This window comes from Malania oleifera, chromosome 13 (genome assembly GCF_029873635.1).
Source record: "Malania oleifera isolate guangnan ecotype guangnan chromosome 13, ASM2987363v1, whole genome shotgun sequence".
In the NCBI taxonomy this organism is placed as follows: Eukaryota; Viridiplantae; Streptophyta; class Magnoliopsida; order Santalales; family Ximeniaceae; genus Malania; species Malania oleifera.
Window position 1 is genome coordinate 64,546,956 of NC_080429.1, and position 27,163 is coordinate 64,574,118.

Sequence of the window (27,163 nt, forward strand, 5' to 3'; positions counted from 1 at the left end):
CCTCAACGACTCCATTTTTGTCATTAGTTTTTTTCAAATATAACCAACTTGACAGTGCATTACTTATATCTCCTAAAAATATATATATCCACTTGAGTCATTTTAAATATTTTCAGGTACTAATTACCTTTTTTTTTCTTTCTAATTGTTCCTTTTTTACAAGGGTCAAATCAATCTGCACCTTTTCACCAGTTTTTATTTGAAAGTTCCTTGTCGAAAGCCAAATGGGGCCAAACTAAGCCTATGTTTATGAAACAATCCTCCTTTCCCTTCTTCCCCAAACAAAGTAATCAAAATGAGTAATCTTGCTAAAATATGCCTCATTAGTCTTAGGCATGTCCAAATAGTGTCCAACTGTGTCCAGTAAGTCATAGATACTGACACTGAAGGGGTTTTGAAATGGCCATATTTCTTAGACTTAGCTTGAACCTTAGTAGGAGATTTGATTTGGGCCTCGCTTAAAGTGTGACCTTCCCTTCTCACATCATGGACCTGGAATTTTGCCACTTGGAAGCTTGCTGAATTGCAATCTAATATTAGTAACACCATGTGCCCTCCAATATAAACCAACCCTCTAGGTCCAGGTCTATGAACTTCATCTCCTTATCTCTTGTAAGTCCAAACCTTAGCTGCTCATTCACCTGCTCCGACTATTTCTTATGCCACAACACCATTGTTCCCTTGCAAATGAGTTCAATGACCTCCTCTACTAGAGACTTTTGTCTGATTAACACACCTCATTCTAACCTTGATTGCCCTTATCTGCTACTCTGATGAGTTCGTTTCCTTAGTTGCTGATTGCAATGCTTTGACAAAGCTCCTCCATATATCCCACAGATCTCTGGAAACAAAACAGGGTAACCTTTCCCCTTCAAACTCAAAGAATTTCAAAAATGCTTGCTTCGTCATGATTTGTGCATCATCAGCACAAAACCCTCTTAATGATATTCCAACAAATGAAATAGCTCAAGTGAACAGAAGTTGGCAAGCTTGGCTATCTTTGAAATTCCTTTTACATGCATTATGTAACCAGGTGGCCAATCGAGTTGTAAAGATACCTTGTGGACCCCATCAAGCCTTATAGTCAACTCACTAGGGAAAGTGATTTGCATTATTAGGTTGACATTAGGTTCCACTATTTTTTTTAGGTTGAAGGTATCCTACTCATCATTCGATGCAATAAAAATCTTTTAAGTTGGAGTCAATATTATTCAAGTTCCAGTCCTTAATAAAACTAATGAGTAGGACATCCATGACTGAATTTTCAAACTTTTTACCATTACCTACAGTCCATCTCGATCCCATCAAGCCCTCAAAGCATTGGAAGGAGAGAAAGATTAAAAACTGTAGTGGAGTATAGAAGTAAATAGATGTGGGGAGTAGAAAATAAGAAGTAGAATGGTGCTTGTATTTGCGAATTTGTGATATCCCTGTGAACAATGTTTTTGTTGGCTGGCAATTTATGGGTTATCCTTTTGTCATTGCAAGCTTGTAGCTTTGGCAGTTCAAACCAGCAAGGATAAATTTGCATGGTCCTTACATCTAGTACCCTAAAATTGTGATAATGGAAATGATATGAAGTAAAGAAAATCAAAGTTAGAGGAGTGTTTTTTTTTTTTTTGGGGGGGGGGGGGGGGGTGAATTTCTGGTATCCCAGTGAGCTGTTTATTTCTTGGATTATCTACAATAGATGGGTGTGATTGTTAGACCGGAGCTATGCTGTCGTGATGTTTTGATTTATTGTGTGATATTTTTTTATTCAATTCATCCAGGGTACTGTGTAGTGTGTAGGAATTGCAAAACCGTTTTGTTCTGCTAAAGATTAATATGATTTCTGCTAAAGATTAATAAAAAGCATAGAGGGCTGAAGCATTCACTATCTGTTCAGCTCAACGTTTAAGTTTATACAATTTATGGTTTCAATTTACTCTGAGAGACATGAAAATGAACAGGAAATTCATGTAGTACTGGGGAGAAATTTCCTAGTAGCCAAGCTTTCTGCTGCCTTGTTTATAGGGAATTATTCATTATTCAGGTACCTATCTCGTTACCAGTAATGTTTGGAGAATGCTTTAGCATTCAGCGTGATTTTTTTTTTAATTGAGTTCGTGTCTGAACATTCCAGATTTTGATATTTAAGTTACGATCATTGATAATTCTCATCAGAATTAGTTGAGGTTGACGTTCTTTCACCCATCTATTCCTCCTGTGCACCTCCCTCTTTTTCTGAAATAATAATAATAATTGTGTTTTTTTATTAACTTATCCTGCTGTGGTTTTTGTGCATGGGTTAGTGTGCTTGTGTATGCCCATCCACTTGTAAAGCGGATAATATGCATATTTTTTCTGAGTCTAGGACTAGATGCCATGTCGATTAACATTCTTCTGAGTGTATCTGTAGTAAATATCTCTGTTGTTTTATTCATGCTCTGACTTGCAATTTATTTTTTCTTTGCTTTTGAACAAGTGAGCATGCAATATCTATTTGCGTGAAAGTTCTTGCTGTTCTTCTTTTTCAGTTCATCTAAAGCTTCATGCTGCTCAATATTCTGCTATATGAAATTTGCATGCAAGTGTTTTTGAATTGTTTAACCTTCAGCCATTGCATGTGGTAAAAAGCTTCTGTGCATAATATTGGATATTACAAACTGTTAAAAACCTTGTTCAGGCACATGCATTCTGGACTTTTAGGATTCAATTTATTGGCTTATAATTTACATTAATGTAAGTAATTTATGTCCTGTCACTCCACTTGTGGTAAATGTGAGGGCTAAAAATCCATTGCGTTCAGGCAGCAAGATGTTAGAGCAACTGAAATTGACAAAGTGGATATGCACTCTTCCTTTCGCCCAGGCGACATTGTGAGAGCTTTAGTGGTATCCTTTATTATTTAAGTGCTTTTCTGAACACTCAAAAATTTTATTGTCTTTTGCATATGGAATCATTAATGACAACAAACTAGCAGCTTGTGTCAGCCCCTCTCATATTTTATATGCCTTTCATTTGGATCTCTAGCTGTATCTACAAACAAGTTTTATAAGTGATTGAGAAAGTTTAAGAAGAACTCTTTCAAAGGATTCTAGTATAGACCTGCGCTTTAGGAGAAAAGTGAATTTTTGTTCATTCTGAGATTTGACACCTTAATGTGAGATTGTGCAGCTTTAGAAAAAAAAAAGAAGTTAAAATTAAATGCATCCGACCACAAAAAGATTATTTTATTGATCTTTTGTTTAAATATATAGCTTGTCGGAACTGGAGATTCTGCAGCTGCAATTTTGGTATGTGCAGGGTTTCCCACAGGTTGGAAACTTGGTTATATGATAGTTTAGGTCTTTTTCAGTTTCTTTGTATTTTTATGTATACATATTTTTGGCGAGACCAGACAGTAGTTAGTTTAAATCTTCTTTATTTTCTTCTTATATTCATTTTTTTGAGACCAGACAGTATTTATTCATTCTTTTTCCATTTCTATTGTGTCTTCTGAATTTTCTGATTTTGTTCTGTAATTTTTATTTTCATTTCTCCTAACCTCATTTTGATTTCAATTATTGGAAGTTCACAAGCTCTGAACATGTATTCTCTCATGTAAATTTTGATTGTGTAAAAGTGCGTTTAATTGAGCCCTTAGGTTGGGATATTAATTTGATTCCAGAATGGAGTTGGTGCATTTTGGTTCACTTGATGTTTTTATTTTAGTTTTATTTTATGTTCTCTCTGACATTAAGCCTTGATGCTGGAACATTAGAATCATTTTAACATGGATCAATAAAAGGACAAGTGTTCTTGGTACTTGTTTCTGGACATACAAGATTTCATTTTATAAAATGACATGAATCAAATGACACACAGTTCAAAAGTGCATGGATCCCATGCAGCACTTAGACACTCTTGGAAGACTTTGATAGGAGAAGAATGCGAGTAAGAAGAATATATAACTCACTTTACTTGGATGATTACTAATGAGATTTCTACCCGTATTTATATTACTCCATCTCCCTAACCAATGGTGGAGATCGATCTGATCCTATGGTCTGCAATGTGCATCTAGTATGCTCCATGGAAATATTGAATACCTTCTTAGTGCTCTATTATAATTGCACATTTTAGTTCTCCAAGAAGACTCTAGAGATTTACATATGATAATTGCATAATCTAGATCTTTCTCTAAGAAGATTCTAGAGACAGATCCACTTAATTGTCCACATAATGTCCACATAAGCATCCACATAGCGCCACATCACCCATGAGTTGGCGAATGTGACAATGGGAAATGGACAATCCAATTTTAGTGAGTCCTCTTTTCAGAAGTATCGGATTGTTGAATATAATATTTTTTAGGGCCTTTTCTTTTAGATGCATTTCCTACTTCATTCTCTATAGACATTGGAACTTGTAAGTACGGTTATAGTCCAAGATGAGGAGTAGTGGCCTAAGAACTGTCAGGACCGATGAGAACAAGAAGGTGGGCATTGATCCTGTAAATTGGTTGGCGAGTGTGAAGAATGTCCGCCAAGCCTTCCAAGGCATGTGTTTGAGAACTAAAGGGGTTACGGATGGATTGGTTGATCTATATAGGAGATTGACTAAGCATCCACTATTTTGCTCAAGTAAATAATATTTGAAGGGAAAATTTTTCAGCAGGAATATTGCCATTGATTGTGGGCTATTGATTCTTTCCTGCTCATTTATTTGCTATATGATTGTTATACATTAATAATCATTTTACAACATTACTGGTTGTCCTTCCCCATGATTTTTTGTAATCATTTATTAAAGAAAGAAAAAACACGTGGTGACAAGGCTGCCCTGCTACATTAGCAGTCTAGGAAAGGCATGATGTCCACATTTTCTTGACATTTGGAGAGGCTGATTCTATGACATTTTTTTTTTTTAACTTTTCACTTGTTAGCTTTGACTTAATTCTTTCAATTAGCTTTCTCTTGGAGATGCACGTGCATATTATCTATCCACCGCAAAGAATGAGCTGGGTGTTGTGTCTGCAGAGAGCACAGCAGGTGAAGTTTCTTAAAGGATTTTTGAAATCCTGACATTAATTACTTGAATTCTCTAGTTTCAGATTTTTCATAGTAGATGCTTATTTTCCTACTCTGAATAGTAGTTTTACATTCTTGTTTGTTGCTTAATGTGGTGCTATGGACCCTAGACTATCTTCTTTTGCAATTTAACAGTAAATGTTGCCATTATAGCTTCTTTTTTACTTGATGCCACTGTTTCTTATTGATTAAATTGTATATCCTATTGTCCTTTGCACTTGTTCATTGATTTTCTATTATTAATAATATTATTTTTTCATTTATTGGCTAATTGTTAACTTCCCTCATAACTTGAATTTTTGCTTCACCTGCTGGTTGAAGTGGTCCCGTTGCGCTGTAATTATTTCGAAGAGCACTGGGGCTAAAGGAATAGGGTGGTGAGAATTTTTGCAGGAGTTTCTTGGCTAAAGAGTTTCTTGTGATGGCTAAGGATTTTGGAAAACGTAGTGTTGGCGAGGGGTTACAGAGCATAGCTCAATTGTGGAGCCAGGTTGTGATGGAAGGAACCAGATCTGTGATTGATGTGGGGGTGCAATGTTGTTCATTGTGCTTCATCTCCCGCTGGTTCTTCGTGACTGACGGGGACCCTAGGGTTTTATTATAGGGAAATTGGGGAATTGGGAAGGATGGAAAATAAAAAGAGAAAATAGGGTTGATCGCTTCGAGGGGATCTCCCTCCAAATTAGCCAAAGGCTCTGAATTATATTATTGCTTGAATGAAAAAAGCCCCAAAGGGACACGTCTATCCTTTGGTTTATCATTGGCAAAGCAACGGAGGTAAGTTCCCAAGCACCTATTAGCAACTTCAATTGGCCCATTTGATTGTGAATGATGTACCATGCTCATATTCAATTGTGTTCCTTGTACATGGAAAAGCTTCTCCCAAAAGTTGCTGGTAAAGACTTTTCATATTCACTGACAATAGTTTGAGAGGAATTCCATACAACTTAACAATGTTCTCAACAAAAGTACGAGCAATGCTTGTAACAATATAAGGGTGAACAATAACGCAAAAATGAGCATTCCACAACAACAAAAATAATAGATTTACCATGGGAAGGGACTCTCTCAATAAAATCAATAGAGATATCAATCCAAACTTCTTCTAATATGGGAAGAGGCTGTAGAAAGCCTGGACTTGCAATATTTCACCTTTTTGTCGTTGACAAACATTACATTTTACCACAAACATTTTGATTTCACCCTTCACAAGTAAAACTCTTGAGAAATGCACTTGTAGGTTCTAAGAAATCCAAGTGACCTGCAATCTGTGATGCATGTAGTTCTCACTTCTCACAGTATGGTTTGCTTGTGGGTTGAATGTGGCATTAATAAAACCCTTCCCTTATTCAATAAGTTTAAAGAGTCCCAAAAGTGAGGGATTGAAGTTGACACTTCTTGTAGGCCTTTGGATAACATCACCTCATTCCTCTATTGCTAGGTAGTGTCCCTACTAATGTTCATCCTTATCGTTATCCTTATTTTCAGAAAGCAGAAATAGAAAAGATGTTGAAGAGATGTTAGATGTTGGCATAGTTTGACCATGTGTTAGTCCATATTTTTCTCCTGTTTTATTCGTGAAGAAGAAGGATGGTTCTTGGTGGCTGTTTGTTGATTATCGAGCAATAAATAAGAGCACTATGAAGGATAAATATCCTATTCCTCTTGTGGATGAGTTGTTAGATGAGTTGGGAGGTGCCCAACAGTTCACCAACTTGAGTTGGGATCAGGCTATCCCCATACTTAGGTACATGAGGACGACATTCAGAAGACTGCATTCAGAACTCACGATGACCATTATGAGTTCTTGGTTATGCCTTTTGGGTAAAACTATTGTGCCGTCCACCTTCTGGAGTCTCATGAATGAAAGTTTCCAAAATTGCCTGCATAAGTTTGTTCTCATATTTTTTGATGATATGTTGATATATAGCTTATCTTTTGAAGATTATTTATGTCATTTGGAAAATGTATTCATCACTCTTCATGAGCATCATTTGTTCCTCAAGAAATAGAATGCAGCTTTGCTCGACTACATGTGGAATATTTTGGGCACATTGTTTCCCAAGAAGGTGTTTTAGTTGATCCTTCTAAATACAAGCGATGGCGGATTGGCCTATTCCATAGTCAATCAGGTTGCTGCAAGGTTTTTTGGGGTTAATTGGTTACTATTGTAATTTTGTCAAGGATTGTGAAAAGATTAGCGCTCCACCAATCACTCTGTTGAAAGAAAGAGGCATTCAAATGGAGTGAGGAAGTTGAACAAGCCTTTGTTGAGCTTAAGCATGCAATGTCCATCACACCAGTTATTGCTTTGCCAGATTTGAATAAGGTTTGATCTTTGAGTCCAATGCATCAGGAGTTGGCATTGGTGCAGTTCTAGTGCAAGATGGACGCCCCATTGCTTTTACTAGTAAGACTCTGATGACAAATGATAAGACCCTAGGGTTTTATAGTGGGAAATTGAGAAAATTGTAAGGATGGAAAATGAAGAGAAAATAGGGTTGATCAATTCGTGGGGATCTACTTCCAAATCAGACAAAGGCTTTGAATTATATTATTGCTTGAATGGAAAAAGCCCTATAGGGTTACATATGGTAGGGAACCCTACTCCTAGTAGGAGTATAAATACATTAAACATGAATCCCATTCCAAGTCCTCAATGGACTCCAATAACTGCTCCTAAAATAACAAGGAAAATAAGGCAAAGTTAACATGGCATTAAAAAGAAATCGTAGTTGATTCGGGCATCCTAATACTAAATAGAAATTGTCATTAATTTGGGAATCTTGGTATTAAATAGAAATTCTAATTGATTTTGGAATCCTAACACAGTGGCAGCTATGGTCTATGGACAATAGTTGTGTGAAGAAGACGGAGTGGAATGAGCCAGGCCTTGCAAAAAATGGGGCAGGTGAGTCCAAGGGGAATGGTGTGAGCTTGGAATAGTTGGGGGTTTAGTATTAATATTATGCTGCATTTGATCCAGATATTGTGTATTCAAAAAGATGCTGTTATGAACCAGAGGCAGGCTTCAGTTAGATTGGATACATTGCCCATTTTATCCAGTTGTATCAAGGACCAAAATATGAGTAAGCCACTGAATATAAACCTGCAGACAAAAGGAAGATCTAGGGTGGCTCGGTGAGCTTCGCTGACTGATGTGCAAATCAAATCTTCCATAAAGGATTGCTCCATAATTGGAGGAGTCAGCTACATTTTCTTTACAAGCAAGGACCATTGCCCTAGTTAGGCAGGTAGTGGTAAAAGAGAAGAATGGATGTGGTAATCTTGGAATGTAGCGGCTTTTTTTGCTTCCTAGTGGATGAGAAATGTGATTGTGGTGAGGATTGCCAACAAGCATCCTTCATTGATGGGGGAAAGGGGATACAAAAGCTCGGGCAGATTGTGGGGATAATGTTCAGGTCAAGCTTTGAGCTGTGAGGGAACAGAGTAGAGATGAGGGAATTAGCTGTGAAATGGTCTTTAATTTACACAAAATTGTTGAAATTTCCATTGAAATTTTGGCTTTTCATCACCTTCGAAATCGAATGGCAGTCAATTTCTATCTTACATAATTTCCATCAAAAGTTCGATGAATCATCCATAGATAATGAATCATATGAAATTTATTGAAATCCTTGGAATTCGAATGTGATATTTAGATGCAAAATGAAATTTCTCTTTATTTATCTTTTTTTTTTTTTTTAGTGAAACAAAAGATTAAAAAGGCTTTTGAAATTATATGAAATATTAAATTTGCAACAACATTTATTGAAGTATTCATGTCTAAAACTCTAAATTATCTTTATTCGTATAATAAATAATATTTAATTGATTTATGAATTTCATTTATATTAACTGAATATTATATTACGAATATGTTTAGTACACATTATATTTGAATTGTTCTGCCTCATTCACAACATAGATGTATTTAATATGTAATATATTAGTCATAAAACTTAAATTGTTGTCTATTAATCATTTCTAGAGCTTAATAAAAGAATTCTATGCTACTTTTTCCCATCAGTTTTTTGAATCAAAATCAAAATTTCCGTCAAAACTTCTGTACTTTTTGGAGCTTCGAAATTTTAGTTGAAATCGAAATATAAGACCTTGATAAGGGACAGTAAGGTTTATTCTTGTCGGGCAGCAGAGTGTGATGACGGTTTGTTATTGGTGAATTTTGGGAACAATATGAGCATATGTTTGAGTCATTTGATTTACTTGGGGATTTTTCGCATGTTCCACCGTCTCCGAAATCTCCAATGGAGGGTTTAGAGGGAGTTCCTTACTTTTGAAGATGATGGACTGGTTAAAGAGCAGCATTTTGAGGATGGTATTTTGCCTATTCATGTGGAGAAAATTAATGGAAGGATGTAGACGCCCAACAACTATTGGGTAAAATGGGGTTATGGCTGTCCATCCAGGAGGGAATGAAGTTCATCTGAATGGATGCACAAGAAAGGTGAAGAAAGGACAGCGATAATGAGCACACTTGCAGTGTTCCGTTAATTATTGTTAAAAGGGGTTCTTTATTTCTTTTGGTTGTCTTTTCCTTTTGAGGATTTCTTTCCCTCTATAGGTTGTGATCTTTTTTTTTTCTCTTAATGTATTTCTTTTTCTATCAAAAAAATATACTAGAAATAGTATGAATTTTGTTTAAAAAAACTATAAGATCTATTATATGAACTTGATCACCAAAAACTAGCTTAGAGATAATGCAAATTCTCATAACCAAGCTTGTGAGTTGCCCAACACACCATCCAATGAGAAACACCAGATGGCTGCCTTCTCTAGCGGTAAAAAAGAATGCCTCAGCTCTCTCGACTTGGGGTGAGCACAATTCGGTGAAAACCGAATTACCTGAATTAACCGAGCCAATTCGCTCGGTTTGGTTCTGTTAAAAAGTAATTCGGTTCTGTTCGGTTTTAATTTCAAGTAGAAATTGGTTTTAGATTTTCGGTTCGGTTTGAGAATTTTCTAATTTCGGTTAATTGAATTATATTATTAATAATTAATAATTTTATATAATTTATATAAATTAGCTCTATCCGGTTATCCTTTAGATTTTAAATTCAGGGTTCCATACTTCCATTCCAAATTTCCAATTTACAACCTCAAGCCTTTGCCCAGTCGCCCTTGCCATCGCGAGACCAGGTTCCAATCCACACTTCCACAGTTCCACCATTCGACTTCGAGACTTTGAGTCGCCTCAGCCCTCACCTGGTTGCTCTAGCACTCGCCTGAGTCGCCTTGCAGCATCAAGGATTTAAGCTCCTAAGAGTGCAGTTTGTTAAAGATAATAGAACATCCATAGTGATTGTACTTTGCCCTAGATTGAAACATGGATGCAATAGAAATGATTTTTGAAAATCAGTAAGTTGAATTTTGAGTGAAGGGAAGCTTAGGCGCAACAGTAAGGTTGTTGCTGTGTGACTTGGAGGTCACGGGTTTGAGGTGTGGAAACAGTCTCTTACAAAAATGCAAGTGTGGCCAAATGCTGAATGCTATCCCAAAGCATAGACAAAGTCCTCTTTCCCATAAAAATAGCAATCTACTCCAACCAAATCCCCAAAAATCCGCATAAGTGCACATCTCCAGATAGCTGGCCCATCTTTACCCCTATCAAAACCTAAAATGGGAGACCAAAAAATGATTCCAGGCATGCTCAACTTTCTCTAAATAGGCCAAATGGATTAATCCACACCCTCCATGAAACAGAGCAATGAAGGAACAAGTGAGATGCAGATCCTGAACTATCAAAACATAAGAAACATACACCCAGAGATGAGCCCTAAAAGACCTCCTAATCTGCAGCATATTGTTAGTGTTGAGTCTATTGACAACAACCAGACCAAATAAAAGCCCTACTCTTTGAAGGGGCTTTGGTCTTCCACATTAGACCAAATGAAGGGGGAAGGGCATGTTATGTGAGATCAAATGCTCAAGAATTTTTTTTCTTTTATTTCTTAATTTATTATTTATTTTTATTTTAAGCCTGTATTTATTGTTTTTTAAAGACTTTTTGTCCTCATTTTGCTTGTATACCTCTCTCTCTCTCTCTCTCTCTCTCTCTCTATATATATATATATATATATATATATTATCTTAGTTGTATTCTCTCTTTCCCCCCCACCCCCCCCCCGTGCGCGCGCGTGTATAAATCCTTTTTTAAATTTATATAAATCCTGTTTTCCATAAAAACAAAGAATTTGATATATGTTGCAAGAATAAACGTTTTGTATGAAGTACAAATTGTGGTTCTTGCTCCATTTTTGGAGTCTTGAGTGTTGACTTGCATCAACATTGGAGGACATAACGAAATGTAGTACAAGTACGAATCTACTTGCAATAAATTGATTTTAGGTTCATGTTATCTTCGTCTAACAGAATGCTATGTAACTGGTGATGTTTGTTATTATGTTAGGTGCAACAATGGTTCCAATCAGTTGGACAGAGGTCCAATGCCCTGTGACGGGACAAATTGAGCACAGAAAGGTTGCCAAGGTTTAAAAAATTGCTAGAGTTGGAAAGCCTGGTATCTGTATTTGAATCAATATGCTCTATGTTGGTCTCATCAGCAAGTTTTGAAGAATGTAATCTCTGCCACAGATGACATCACATATTGAGCATAAACACATTTAGTTGTTGAGTTAAATTGCCAGCTTACATATTTTCTTTTTTTATGTGACAATTGTGGTTTTTCATTTATTATTGTTTGGATTATTTTCATACCCTGGATCCGAAGGAACGACACCAGTTTTCCAAGGATCGCTCTAAAGCTGGAGTCCCTCATGTCTAGCCTATTACTGCTTTTTATTTCATTGTGGATTCTGAAGCTGCATAATACAGGCAATGCAGTTCTGTTGGCATGGAGCACCAAATTCTTCTTTGAGATGCAATCAACTTTTGAATTACAGTTGGCTATTGGGGGATTAAATTTAGCACTAAAAGCCACCCAGCAATCGTGCAAAAACGACTCGGATTGAAGATCTCACAAGATGTATAAAAGCAACGAGAAAAGATGCAGGAACAGGAATAATGAAGTAAACATTTTAACAAAGAAATTTGTGATTCTGTAGCTACTAGCCAGAGCACAATTGGTTGGAGTTCAAGTTTTGATTAGCTGAATTTTGTGGTTTAAGTATTTTCTGATGAATTTTGAGCTGAAAAAGTTAATAGACTGATAACCCGTCATTTTTATTACATAAAAGAATAAACAATCCTAAAAGTGAAGTTCATCATGAACTGTGGGTGTGCATGCTTAATGGCTCTCAAAACTCACATTTTCTAGTTTGAGGTAAATTTTATTCCTATTTAAACACTTATTCCTCTGCTTTTTCCACGAAGATGAACGGTTACATGGGCAGTTCCAAGATTTTTAAAAAATAGGGACATTAAAAGATCCTCTATTTTATTGTCAATTTTTCTAAACATGACAATTAAGGATGTGTTTGGACTTCAAATTTGGTGACCCACTCTAGGGGCAAGAATGGACCCGTGAAGCGAGCAGAAGGATTCAAGTATGCAGTATGTTTTCAAGACCTACCCAAACAGATTTTAGTCAAAACATCGGGGGGATCCATTCAACTCGAGCCCTATTTTCAATTGGGGGTGCATTAATCCATTATACGAGCAAAAGAAATATTCTTGCTTTTGTTTAAGGTGTTCTCAACTTTTGAAAAGTATCTTCGCACTATTTCTACTGCAAATCGCATTGCTTTTAGAATTGAAATATACTGGAAGACCCACATACTCTTGCTAGACAAATTTATGTGGTACAAAGCACATACAAAGTAGCTTGCTCAAAAATCTTGTGTATTAGAAAACCCACATGCTACTTCAGTGAGTTTTTGCATCTCTTCTAAAATTGAAATATACTAGAAAATTAGCAAGCTTTTTATATAAGACCAAACCAGGTAAAAAGAAATTGCAACGCTCAGAAATTACACTTTGTACTCAGAACCATCCCATGAATAAAAATGATCTTACCTCGAGTTCTTGTGGATTTGGGCAAGATGTAGGACAAGATCATATACCTTTTGTCCCACAAAAATTCAAATTTCAAAAACCCACTCCTAAATACTAGCTTAGGTTAATGAAATTGAAATGCACATTACAACCATTAAGAAATGTGTACGGCAGCAAATGCCCAAGTGATTGAAGCCATGTCAAAGTTCCATTCAAGAAGCAAATACAGAGATTGACATGTTCAAGTGTCAAAGCCAAAACATGGATACGTTTAGTTATATATATTGCACCCATTGACAAGACAATCTGATATCAAATTGCAGTACAAAGTGAGTGATGTGTATCCGGCAGTGCAGTCTCTGCTGAACTATAGGGGCATGGATGAACCAACCTACTGACTCTTGTAACTCTTTTCTATTTCCTCCAAACTTTGAATCTCCTTGTAGTACCTAGTAATGCGGTAGATAGCCCTGCACTCGCATTTAAAACCACACAAACTTGTAACCATGGAGGCTAACAAATCATGCACATACACATTAAAGATAGTGACATGATAATTGAAAAATAAATATAAAGGATATGCTTGCTCTAATTTCTGGCAAAGTACCAATAGAGGAAGCATGCGGCAGCACATAGAATCACGTTTCTTTGAGCTTTGTAGATCTGCACATCAAACCTCAATTGTAAAGGCCATATAATTAAGAACTAAGGAGAAACTAAGTAGTAGCCCACACCAGGCATTTACAGTGGTCTGGTAGAGACCCCTCCTATGATATCAAGGAGACAAGGACACAATGTGCAGGAGGAATCAAATAAAATCTCCTCCATGTTTTAAGATAAATTGTAAGAAACAAGAGTAATAAATTTGCAATTGCATTGCCAAACTTTAGAGGCGGCCAAACCTTCAAAACACAAAATCACCTGGATACTTCGTGAAATGAAAAAAAATATGCTTGTCTAGATCGAATCTCATCAAAATAACACACATCAAGTATCAACCACTACCTTTCATGTCTGAACAAGGCTTAAAATAATTGACTATCTTGAAATTCATGAACACACTCCAAAATCAAAAACATGATTAACAACATGGCAATGACAAGTCAACAAGGTATTTCTAGTGTTAAAATTTATGTAACAATAATGGTTGCAGCTATTGTGAACACAAGAAAAGGTTTGAATTAGCTACTTTTCACTATTTTCTGACACTATTAAATGCAATTTAAGCTAGAAAAATCATAAATAAAGCAAAACATAAAGTATAGTTTGTAAATATTTCGTACAAGCACATAATGCATAATAATATAAATTAGTATTTATCTCTAGATGAAGTGTAAGAAAAATCTATAATAGAAAAACAAAACTGGTTTAGCTTACAATATCAAATATTTATGTCATTTTAATGAAAGAGAATGTGAATTTATTCGATGGCTCATTATCAAACAAATAGAAACTGAATATAAAGTAAGTTGACATAAAAAAAGAAAGAAAAATATAAAAAAATAAATGCTAATTTTTTTTATAAAAAAAAGACCAATCTAAACTGGCTTTATAAGCTTTATTATAGGAAAAAAATTGAAGCAATATGTAAAAATTGGCAAAAAGCCATTTTAGGCACTCATAGCCAATCAAGAAGTATGGTGGCGCATAACAGTAACTATGAATGCCAGCCATTACAGGCACATTGTGTCTCATATGACCAATACATTTGTTAACTGGGGCACCTTGGAGATTTGCCCCATAAGGGTTTCAGAAGCCACTATTTATTTATTTATTTTTGGGAGAGCAAAGGAAGAGAATTTATTAAAGAGAAGAGGAAGTAAAAAAAGGATCATAAGAAATCTTCAGAATATATAAAAACATATCAAAGCAGCACTGCCCAATGATCATGCTGTTTAGTCTGAAAAAGACATTCCTCTGAAACAACTACAAAAGCCCACAACACATAGGCCAAATACTGAATCCTATCCCAAAGCATAGGGTACATGTGTGTTTGGTTCCAACCAAATCCCCCAGAAAACAACAAAATTCCTGCACCTCCACAATGCTGAACGATCTCTACTTGTCCCAAAAACTGAAAATGAGATGCTCAACAGATCCTCCACTGACTCCAAACACACCCAATTCTCACCAAATAGTCCAAATAAATTATTCTACACCATCCATGAAAAGGAACAAATGAGTGAGAGACTCAGAACTATTGGAAAACAAAGAACAAATATCCGGAGATAAAGCCATAAAAAGCCTCCCACTCTGCAACAAGTTGTTAGTGTTAACTCTATTAAGAACAACTAACCAAATAGAATGCAGTTGGAATTTTTGCCTTCCAAATGGTAAAATGAAGTGGTAAAGACATGTTTGTATTGGTCAAATGATCCCAAAAAAAGTTTCAGAAGCCATTCATACCATTCTGTAACGTCTGACGTGCACTGTTTATAAAACTATGCCACTAAATATTATTGATCTTATTAGCTATCAAATCTCACTTATTTTAGCAGTTAAAGCTAACATCCCAATGGAGAATATCAATTGGCAACTCCTATGAGAAATTATTTAGTTTTAGTAATTGGACAGTCTGTAACTAATAAATGCCCTCTACCATATAGATATAATCAGCAATTTGTATACAGTGACTGCTTCATAGTGGTATTCGCCCTCACTGATTTTCTTTTCAAGCTGTTATAGTGTGTCCTCAACTCAAAAGTTATGCAATGACACTGCAGACGGCTATAATAACACATCAAGTACGGCAGCTAACAACACTCAAGATGAAAGCAAATAGGAGGAGGAAAAGGATGGGGTGAGAAAAACTCCAAAAAGGGACAGACAAGGATGAAATGTTCTATTCCGAAACATGGAACGGCCTTATTGGTGAACTGGAAAAATGGACTCTGAAAGTTTTGCAAGCCAACCATACTGTTATCAGTGGCATTGGACCGTCAATTATGTCGGTGAAGCTGATCCAAAAAAAGTTGGGGTCGAATGCTTTTTACCTCCTTGAAGAGATGAGAACTCAGGTAACAGAAAACTACTTTTTTAAGGAAACTTATAATTCATATTAGTCAAATCATGTAACCTAATACACAAGCATACACATCCTTGTACGGATGAAAAAGTATGCTATTTATTAGAAAGTTGAATAAGTAACTTACTTTTGGAATGTCAAAGCATTAAAATGTCTCTCATACCCAAACACTTGTGAAATAAAATGAGAATCTAAGAAATGGTGACTATGAAATTTGCAAGCTCTACATAAGAAGTTAACATTTTTTTTTTTTTTTATATAAATTTGATTCTAGAAGGGTCCTTGGAAAAGGTTTTAAGGCCTTCTGTAAATTAAAAAATAATGAATATATATATATATATATTTATAACAAAAGAAGAAAATTTCATAGATAAGGAAGAATATACAAAAAATAGAATAAGAAATGCATCTAAAAAAAAAGAATCAAAAAAGAGAAGAGAGAAAAACAAAAGGAAAAATACAACAATGAAACTAACAAAGCATGCAATCCCATTGTATGTCAAAGAATCTCACTCCTGTAAAGCAACCAACACCAGTGCACCGAAGTGATGCTAAATAATGAATATTGTCCCATAACAAAAAGATATTCGCTTTTTCCCCATAAAACAAGATTTAGGTTCACAATTCACCATAGTAGAAAAGAAAGCATTTGACAAACAACCCCTCATCCAAGAATGCCTCCTCTCCCCGAACCCCTTCCTAACAAAAATCTTATCCAAGAAATCCCAACTAACCCTATCACAAACTTTTTCAAAGTCCAGTTAGATATGCTGAGTTTGATTATAAACCAACGATATATGTTGGATGTCATATGTGAATGCTTACTGAATCTTAAGGATTTGACAATCATAAGATTCACGATCAATTCTTGCTTATTTTGATTTGCCAACAGGATTCAAATTGATAGGCTCATGGATTGTACAATTCGAATAAAGAATTGTGTGATTTTGACAAATCGTAAAAGCTATCAAAGAAGTGGCACAATGGGTGTAAGGGGAAGAAGATAGGAGTAGCGAAATAAATCTAATATCAATACGAATTAAACCTATAACAATTATTGTGCTTTGTTAAATTGAATACATATGTTTTCTCCCATATACCATCTATATATTGGTTGTTTCTACACCAAAAAAAGAAAATCCTTTATTGACCCTCACACATCCTGGACCACAAAAAATCTACCATCATTTGTAATAACCTATGAGAAAAAACACACAAAATTTTATAAAGGGTGGAAAATAGAGAGCAGTAGATGATTAACAAGGCTCAGTCAAATTTCAAAGTAATATGGCCAGTGAAAAATCCTCCCCTTTAAGCATTCAAACTCCTAGATACCATCTCCAAAACTGGATTTAAAAAGATAAGGCTCTAGGATGCCATCTAATGGACACCCAATAGCTACTAGAAAATGCTAGCAAACCCAGTGAACCACATATTGGTAAAACGTTCCAAAACGTTGTACATTTTTATTTTGGAACACTACATTTGATGATCCAAAGTTTAATTCAATATTTTCCACAAAACATACTGTCTTATTAGTTAGAGTGGAGAACTACTACACTATAGTTCAATTTTAGTCATTACTACTCCATTTCACAAAAAAAAAATCTCTTTTGGATTTTGAAACACTTCAATATCCTCCCCAAAATATACAAGTGCCATTGCATATTTCTCAACAATATATCTATATAAATATAAGTATATCCCTAACGTTCCACATTTTAGAGCATGTGCATTACTACAATCCCAATCCTTACTTTTTTTTTTTAAATCAGTAAAGAGAAATTTATATTAGCAAGGCATCAAAGGGATGCCAACCCGTGGTACAAAACCACTCTGTAGAGTGTCCCAAGCATCAAGGATTACATTATGATCATTAACAATTTTCTCTCTAAACCAGCTGGAAACAACAGCAATCCGCTGCTCTCTGCAAATCTGAAGCAGAGTAATTGTATCTTTGAAGGCTCTCTTATTAATTTCTTTCCAAGCACACCAAAATATGGCAAGAGGGATGAGATTCAAGGCCTTTAGCTTCTCCTTGGTGGCTCTGATGCCTTTTCAATCCCAAATCTCCCCTCCAACTGAATTTTCCGTAACTCATTACTGTCCAGTCAAGGAAAGAACCAAATTCCACAAGTTCCTCGTTCAGGGGCAGTGGCGAAGAATGTGGTTGACTGATTCTACATCAGCCATACAAAGAAAAAGCTCTTTGTGACTTTAAGCCCTCTTTCTGCAGATTGTCGAGGGTTAAAATATTTCCATGTGCGGACTCTCAAATAAAACAGGCCATCTTTGAAGGGGCTGCTGTCCTCCAAATGTGAATACAAGGGGAGTTGTTGCAATTTGTTCCCATTGAAGAGAGCTTCTTGTAGAAAGATTTAACAGTGAAAAACCATTTTTGTCCAAAACCCATTTTGGTTTATTGGGGATGCTTTGGTAATGAAAATTATACAGAATTTGGTAGAAGTCAGAGAGTGCAAGAAGTTCCCAATCTGCCACATTCCTGGTAAAAGGAATATTCCCAAAAATTCCCTAATCAATGATTTGGAGATGATGACTAATAAGGATATTTTTGTCACGTGCCAAGCTATGAATGGAAGGAAAGACAAATGAAGATTATTGTTCTCATGCCACACATCATGCCAGAAGTACACATTGTCCAACTCCATAGGTCCCCTACTATTGTGTGTTGTCCAACCATTATGCTTAAGCCAAATATCCCACCAAAAGTGGTCTTTCTCCTTCACGAACCTCCATAACCACTTCCCAAGGAGGGATTTATTGAAAGTGAGGAGGAATTTCAGCCCCAAACCTCCTGAACATATGGGTTGTTTAACAACTCCCCATCTAACAAGACTTTTAAACTCCTCCCCTAAGCATCCCCAAATAAATCTTCTCTTAATTCCCTCTAATCTCCTAGCAATTGAGGCTGGTAAGGGAAGGAGGGACATGAAATACACAGGAAGATTCGTCGAAGTGCTCCTAATAAGGGTGAGTTTGACTCCTTTTGATGAGAAAATTATTTTCCATCCTTCCAATCTCCTTTCAAACTTCTCAACAATAAGCTCTCAAACTTGTCTTGGCTCCAAAGGATAGACAGAGGTACTTAATGGGAAAGGATCCCATCTTGCAACCCGGAAGACCAGCAAAGAAGGTTCCAAACCACCCCCCCCCCCCCCAAAAACAATGTTCTCTCCAATTGGAATAAGCTCACTTTTACCAGGGTTCACTTTCAAGCTTAAGACAACCTCAATTCAAGGTTAAAGATAAGGGGATCATCTTCGTAAAAAAATGATAGTATCACCTGCGAAAAGGAGATGGCGAACTTTTGTAAGCCTTCCATTTTTGCTCACCTTTAGAACTCTGAAGATCCCTCCTCTAGTAGCTTTCATCAGCATGCGGTTAAGCACCTCCATAACCAAAATAAACAAAAAAGGGGACAAGGGAAGTCTCAAGCCTCTCAAAAAGGGGAAGAAATCAAAAGGGCAACCATTAATGAGCACTAAGAAGCTTGGAGTTTTGATGCATTGAGCAATCCAACTACACTAGAGCTCCCCGGAGCTCATTTTCTTGAGGAGATAAAGAAGGAAGTTCTAGTGGACACGATCAAATGCTTTCTCTATATCCAATTTGCACGCAATGCCCCTTTCTCCCTCCTTCAGATAGGCATCCACCACCTCATTAGCAATAAGGGCAGAATCCATCATCTGTCTTCTAGCCACAAAAGCATGCTGAAATCGACCAATGACTTCCGGTATTGGTTTTAGGAATCTATTGGCTAGGACTTTGGTAATGGTTTTATAAATGCTTCGCAAGAAGTAATAGGGCAAACATCCTTGAAGTTAATAGTTCCAACTTTCTTTGGAACAAGAGTAACAAAGGTGGTATTGATGCAACTAATGAATTTTCCCTATCTATGAAATTTCTCGAACATGTTTAAAATGTCATGCTTGAGAAGGCTCCAGTTAGCTTGAAAGAAAACCAAGGTGAAACAATATGATCCAAGTACTTTATCCCCACTGCAATATTTAATAGCTTGGAGGATTTACTTCATTGAAGGTTCTCTTAAGCCACCCCTCAGTGAATGAACTGAGAGATATGAAATTGATGCCATCCATTATATGTATCCAAGTCTTAGGTTCAGCGTAAAGGTCTTCATAAAAATTAAAAAATACCTTTCCTAAAATTGTCTTCCCAGGTTGAGGCAATTTCCCTAATTTCAACGTTGGATATGGTGTTACCTCTATGATGAGCATTTGCTATTCAATGGAAGAATTTTGTATTATGGTTCCTCCTCCTTGAGTCATAAAGCTCTAGATTTATGCCTCTATGACATTTCTTCAAGATTAAAAACCTTGTTCAATTCCTTCTTAAGCATAGCTCTTTTGGCTCTTTGCTCATCATCAAGACCCTGGATTATCTCATGCTCATCAAGTTCTTTGAGTCCATTAAGGATAACAGTCTTCTTCACTTGGACATTCCCAAAGGTGTTTCTAGGTAACGACAACCTAAATAAGAAATTGGCCAACAATGGACAAACACAGCCATAAACCATGTTAGAACCCCTAGTAACTACACTATTTGCAAACTTCATCCAATAAAAAACTACCATCGTGCTCAAACTATTTGATTGTCTCTTCCTTCAAATTTTTTAACTTCATTTTTTCCCCCATCTAAAGTCCAGCCTTATGGCCCTTCTCCCCACAATCATGCTACATTTGAGCTCCACATGGGAAAAAACTTCTATCAATATGTATCTTTAGAACTTTTTAAGCGAACGTGTTGCTCTTCGAAAATCAACTGCATTTTGTAAGATGGGTAGATTCAGGAAACTAAGGATTTTATATATTTATTTGTTTTTTGATAGAAAAAAAGAAGATTTACTTAAACTAGCAAGGAGAATCAAATACAATAAAGGAGAACAAGTCCTCAAACATGAGAAAAAAGAAAACCCAGCATCATCTTAATAATGCCACCCAGTCTCAGTTAAAATCCTGAAAGCAGCCTGCAATATAAGCCCAGAAATAAGCCAAATATCACTCTGTCCCAAAGAAGGTTATTTTGACATTATCTTTCCATAAAAAATTTTAGCATTTCACTCCAACCAAATTCCCCATAAACAGCAAAAATAGCACAACTCCACAGCCTCTCCACATCCTTACCCTTCCTAAAACCGACAAAAGAAATACTCAAAAGCTCCTCTCCCTTGATTTTGGGCATACCCACTCTTGATTAATAACTCCAAATAGTTTGTTCCACAATCCCCATGCAAACGACAAGTGTAGAAATAAAAGGTGAAGCTATCTTTTGAGCTACTTGTACACATAATACACATATCTAGGGACAAAGCTTTAGAATGCCTCCTACCCTGTAGGAGATTGTTGGTGTCAACTCTATTTGGGCCACTAGCCAAAAGAACGCCTTTGTCTTAGAGGAACTTTAGCATCCCATATACCCCCCAAAAAAGGAAGACGCATGAAACCTCAACTAGATGAGAGAAGGAAGATTTATATGAATAATACCCCATTGAATCCAAATCAAAATTCTAGCATCACTCCTACATGAGATAAAACTACCCTTTAGCATAATGAACAAAGTAAGCTCCTCGAACTATACATCTTTCAAATCCCTTCTAAAATTAAAATATAAAGAAAGAGAAAAAAAAAAAAAACCCTCCCAAAAAGAAGAGAGGAGGAAATAACAGCATTATGGCAACAAGAAAGATGATACAATTGAGGAAAAGACTAGTACAATGCAACCTCCCCCACCCAAACATCTTCCCAAAACTGAATATGATTGCTTCTCCCCAAATGAAACTTTATAAGAGGAAGAAAGGGAGGATAAACCTGTGAAATGAACCTCCAAGGATTCTATAAGGTTCTAAACTCCTTGTTTGCATCCCAACCATTCTCTTGTAATCCAGGTTTACTTTTTATTACTCTACGCCAAAGGGAGTTTACATCCATTGGAAAACACCACAATCATTTAGTGAAAAGGGTAGTGACCAAGACCCAATGCTCTTATAAAGTTTGTAAGAGGAAGAAAGAAAGGATAAACATATGAAGTGAACCACCATTTGGTTGTAGTCAAAATTTTCTTTTTATTATTCTGTGCCAACGGAAGTTTACCTCCATGGGAAAATGGCACAACCATTTAGCCAGAAGGGCAATGTTTTCAAACACCAAATGATCAAACCCCAACCTTCCCTCCTTTGACACAACCTCCCACTTAACTAAATGATCTCTCCTCTCCCTCTTATTTATTTTAGGGTTTTAGTAGGTTTAGAATATTTGTAATTTACTGTTATTTAATTTTGAGTGTTATTTGTCTATAAATATAGGCTTATGGATGTAAGAATTAGTTCTGATGATCAATTGAGAAGTTTGTCCCACAAAGGTACTTTTTATAGCTTTGGATGAGGTGGGTTACAGAATTTATCCATCACTATCATAGTGACCACGTCTTGTCCTACTCAAGCTTGCAATCTCATCCCATTGTCAGTTTTGTACATGAATTGTGGCATAACAAAATTTGATTATCCAGATGGAACTCAACTACAATTTGTAGAATTTTCCCACAAAATTTCACTCTGAAATGCATGATCTAGCTTGAATAACTTTCCAGTGGCTTATACATAATACAAATGCCAATACCTGAAGAATTCATTTTGTTCAAAGAGAAGAAATCATTTTGCGCATATCAGTGAAAAAAAGGAACTGCAGCCACTGATCATAGACAGATCAGCCCTATTCCTAATCATCAAAACAAAATATATAAAAGACACTAAAAATTGATAGCAGTTGTGCTGTTTAGGCGAATCATTTCCTGACCAACTCAACAACTCAGCCCCCCCGCAGCTTCATAAAGCGCATAAACACAACATAAATTCTCCAAATTAACTAGAGTCCTCCATAATAATAATCTAATTTCGTAGTCACTTTCAGATAACCACAAGATTAACATCAGGGTCATTTCCCCCAAAAGTTATAAACAAGTAAAAATTAATTGAAACCCAAAACAATTAGCATGACGTAAATTCATATCCACTTACGGCCTTCTCAGATCGATCTCTTTCCGCGGCTGTGCAGATCTCGGATGTGCAAAGCATGCGGTGCTCGTTCTTCCAATAGATATCTGGGCAGACAGTCACGACCATTAGCTTATTCCAGACATACGTATATCGAAATATATCACCTCTACACCATATGAGAGAGAGAGGGAACCTAGCAGCTGGAAGGCAGCGAAAGGCACGACGAAAAGACAGGGCTGGAGGAGGAGAGAGACGGCGGAGATGACACGAGACTTCAAGATCTTGGGCGTGGGAAGTGTGACAAGAAGTGCCAAGGCAGCCTCCGCAGCCACAACGTACGTCAGTATCATCCATTGCAACGCCATTCTTCTTCTATCTTCCCCTGTTCTTCTCTACGCAGTTTCCTCTGTTTCAGAATCAAAGATGAAATTTTGAGACTGGGTTCCTTGCTTTTTTTATGAGGAAAATCCACCACGCCTCCGCCACCGCCACCGCCACTGCCACCATGTCAAAGGTAAAATTTGGGACCAAATATAATAATGTTTACTCACTCTTTAAGTGTGGGCCCAAGTATTAATTGAAAGTGAATTTCAATTGCTTAGATACGAAGGTTCTATATTTTTATCATTAAAATTTTTCTTTTATCAAAGTGTGGCAATCACGCAAAATTAATTTTTTACGTCTATTTTTCCTCATCAAAATTCAAGTCTTTTTAAAATTTAAGTTGTTAAAATTTGGATTTTTTAAATTTGATTTTAATTATGACCAATAGTCTATCAACCTAAGAGCACCCTTGAACCCCCTTTTCTCTTAATGATAATTCAATTTGATATACCCAAAATCAATAGGCACATTAATGAGGGGTTATAGTTATAAAATCACCCCCACATAAATACCTTTGAATTATCCATAGCCTCCCATTAACATAATAATACATCCATTAATACGAAATTAAAGGAGGACATGTCTCCACCACTATAAAAGGGTAGTCTTAGATGAGATAAGCATCTCATTCTCATATATTATTCTTTATTGTTGCAATATAAACCTCCCACAGTCCGTGACTTAAGCATCAGAGTGATCCATTCTTATTTGAATTCTTACAGGTAGTCGCAGTCGAAGATCAATCTATGTACGTCATCCAGTTTTTGGCAGCAATAGTTGGCACCATTTGTGGGAATCTAGGAGGTTTCCTATCTTTGACCATGACCACATCATGCAACTCCAAATCAAAACCCGCTATAGGAGACCAATAGCCCTAGTCAATCCATTCTACTCTAGTAGGCAATTCTTTACCAAGTGTGCCTTTAAGTGAATTCCTGACTTTCTAAAGGAGCTGTCTAGACATTTTCATTAATTAAGCCTTGGGCATGCTCCATTTTAACTGTTGATGACAATGCCTCTCTGCAAACAATCTTTCCCTAATGCATACAAGCCATATTGTCGGATTCTATAAAATCTACATTCTCTTTTTGAGCCAAACCGCTTCCTTGACCCTCCAAAGACTGTTGTAAAGACATCTGTGTAAAGGGTGATACATTGTTGGTTTGTGATTGCTACGTAAGCCTTGAAGGAATATCAAAAGAATCACTAAGAGAAGAATATTTATCCCCAAAATCAAGAAATCTAATATTTTGGTGTTGTGAGAAAGATCTTTGCATCAATAGTTGAAACCTTGCCTCATTTTCAAAAGCGTTATACTATGAAGGGACATTTGACCTCATGTCTAACCCTGGATTGTTCAGTCCACTAGGAAGCCTCCCTTTGTTGACTGCCAAAATTGCAAGATCTATGAATTCAATATCCCCAGTGTTGCTTATATTTATCAAAACATGGAGCTCGATAATTTCAAGGAACCATGCTGTTTTTCCCTTTCACCAAGAAATTTGACCAAATTTTGTGGCGAAGTTAATGAGTCATCCCAAGCATCTAATTCCATGGACAATATATTTGAAATTATGTTGCTCTATCCTATATCAACAACAACACTGCTAATGTTGGCACCTTCACAACCAAGTCTTCTTATCTGTTCTATTTTCCTTTCTTTTAGAAGCGCATAGGGATGCCTAACAGCCCCATTCAAACCACTAGGATTCTCAGGATATCCATTAGATACTACTGATACACTGGATAATTGGGGATAGTCAAGAGACAAACTTTCATTGACTTTCTTGAGAGTTCGAATCAAGACAATAAGCCTTATTAGAACGTATAGAACTACTCCTTGAATGATTCAAGAAATGAGATGAGCGAGGCAAAGTTGTATAGTTAATAACTTCTAAAATTATATCTTTGATTGTCAAATTTTCTTTTGCATCATGTAACGCACCTTGAACTCCTTGAGATGGAGAATCTAATCTCAAGTCACTTTGCTCTCTTGGAACAACCACAAGTCGTAATTTTTCTAGCTACGGATGAAGCTAAAGGCTTTCTAAACTGCTTAGCATAATGCTGTGGTGAGTTCAGATTCCTTACCATGGGCAATTCCATAGGGACATGATCGAAAAATTGAAATTTAGGTTTGATAACACTAGAATGCTCATTTTCAAGATGTTCATCAAAGCTTACTGATGACATAATAAAGATATGTTTTGAATCTTCCTTTCAATAGCAATATCCATGCCTTTTTATGGGCTACAAGACTGACCACTAAGATAAAGAGAAATGCTGACATTTGGTAGCAAATCAATGCCTTTATCACTATCCCCAGATGCTGGTGGACAAGACAACTAATCGATCCCAATTAAAGTGGCAGAAGCCCCACCTAATGTAAAAGTTATCTTTGATTCAGTAACTCGACAATCATAGATACTATACAGTTTCACAGAGTCCAAAGTCTCAAATCTACCTTTAGATTATGTTGGTTGACTTTCTTCATTTGATGAAGGCTTCTTTCTTGTCTCACTATGTACTTTAGAAGTAAGTGTTGTGCTTGCAACTACATATGAAAATGGCAACGAACCACTTAATGTGTTAGGTTTCTATTTGGAAGACCCATTTGAATAAGTTAAACTGGCTGCTGGTGGATGGTAATTGGAGGCATGCATTTCCCATGAGGCTACTGTAGGAAGAGCAATTGATCTTCCATAACTACCATTTGGAGGAGAACCTCTGACAACACTAACTATATTATTTTGAAGCATTTTTTACAATAGCTTTCCCTGTTGAAGTAGAGCTGTTATTCAAGTACTCATCTGTTAAGGGAGGCAACCCCTTTCTTCTAATCGCACCTTCTAATTTGCCCACCAATCCAAGCTTCCTTCCTGCTCCAATTTATGGGTTCCATTTTGTTGTAAGCATGGAATTGAGCCCCGAAATCCCGAGTTTTATTTCAATTTGAAAAGGATCCTTACAAGAACAAAATAAAGATAGATTTTGTCAAGGATTGTAGGTTGTGAAGATCCCAAAAGCTACGTGGATGTCTGATAGAATTCACTGGCTTGAAACTTGGTCAAATCCAACTCCTAAGTGTTAGCGTAACAAGGCTTAATCTCGTTTTGATGATAACAAATAAAGGTTACTAAGTATGTTTTCAAGTTAAGTTTCAAGAATCAAGTATTTTGCAAAGAGAAGTGATTCTACCTGAAGAGATTGAATGAGGCTTAGACTTAAAGCTACAAGTCATGAGGGATATGAAGCATATTGAAGAATTGATTAAAGTTCAGACAAATTATTGAAACTATGATATGAAGACTTAGGAATTGATTTGTTTTATCTTTTTAGAGTCTCATGTAAGTACTTCTATTTTTAATATTGCATTTGAAGCTCCTTGGATTTATGTTGGACTTAAAGACTTGATTTAGAACATGGAAAATATTTTTATAAGGTTTAAAATACTTTTCAAAGTCAACAAAAACAAGTTTTGGAATCAAAATATGAAAAACACTAAGTAGTTTAGTGGTCAAGTGACTAATGTTTATGTATCAGGCGACTAATATGTAACGACCTACTTATCTTAATATAAAATAAAACATAATAAATAAAATTGTCAACCCGAACTCGTAGGTAGTGGGGACACCTGTCATACACAGTGGAACCTAGGCAGCAGTAAATGTAAATCATATTCATCAACCATAAATT

The 27,163-nt window shown here is 36.2% G+C and overlaps 2 protein-coding genes across 2 annotated transcripts in view; one reads left to right on the forward strand and one right to left on the reverse strand.

Moving 5' to 3' along the window:
* The window catches only part of LOC131146873 (uncharacterized), a 35,034-nt gene extending 23,319 nt beyond the window's left edge, over positions 1-11,715 (forward strand). The window contains exons 4-6 of the mRNA XM_058096707.1: positions 2,792-2,876; positions 4,934-5,015; positions 11,485-11,715. Coding sequence (XP_057952690.1) covers positions 2,792-2,876; positions 4,934-5,015; positions 11,485-11,570 — 253 coding nt within the window. The 3' untranslated portion in view covers positions 11,571-11,715. The remainder of the gene's footprint in view (positions 1-2,791; positions 2,877-4,933; positions 5,016-11,484) is intronic.
* A 1,499-nt stretch (positions 11,716-13,214) lies between these two features.
* Positions 13,215-23,633, reverse strand: LOC131146874 (uncharacterized). The gene is made up of 4 exons (XM_058096708.1): positions 23,277-23,633; positions 23,105-23,187; positions 13,636-13,691; positions 13,215-13,498 (listed from the first exon to the last, which is right to left on the reverse strand). Exons 1-4 carry the CDS (start codon positions 23,446-23,448, stop codon positions 13,420-13,422), a joined length of 390 nt encoding a protein of 129 aa, XP_057952691.1. The 5' UTR covers positions 23,449-23,633; the 3' UTR covers positions 13,215-13,419.
* Between the last annotated feature and the right edge of the window lie 3,530 nt (positions 23,634-27,163).

Coding starts and splice junctions, on each gene's coding strand:
- LOC131146874 (XM_058096708.1), bottom strand. CDS start 23,448: ATGGCGTTGCAATGGATGATACTGACGTACGTTGTGGCTGCGGAGGCT. Junction 23,188..23,276: donor CGCTGCCTTCCAGCTGCTAG/GTTCCCTCTCTC, acceptor CTGTCTGCCCAG/ATATCTATTGGAAGAACGAG. Junction 13,499..13,635: donor GCCGCATGCTTCCTCTATTG/GTACTTTGCCAG, acceptor ATGCGAGTGCAG/GGCTATCTACCGCATTACTA.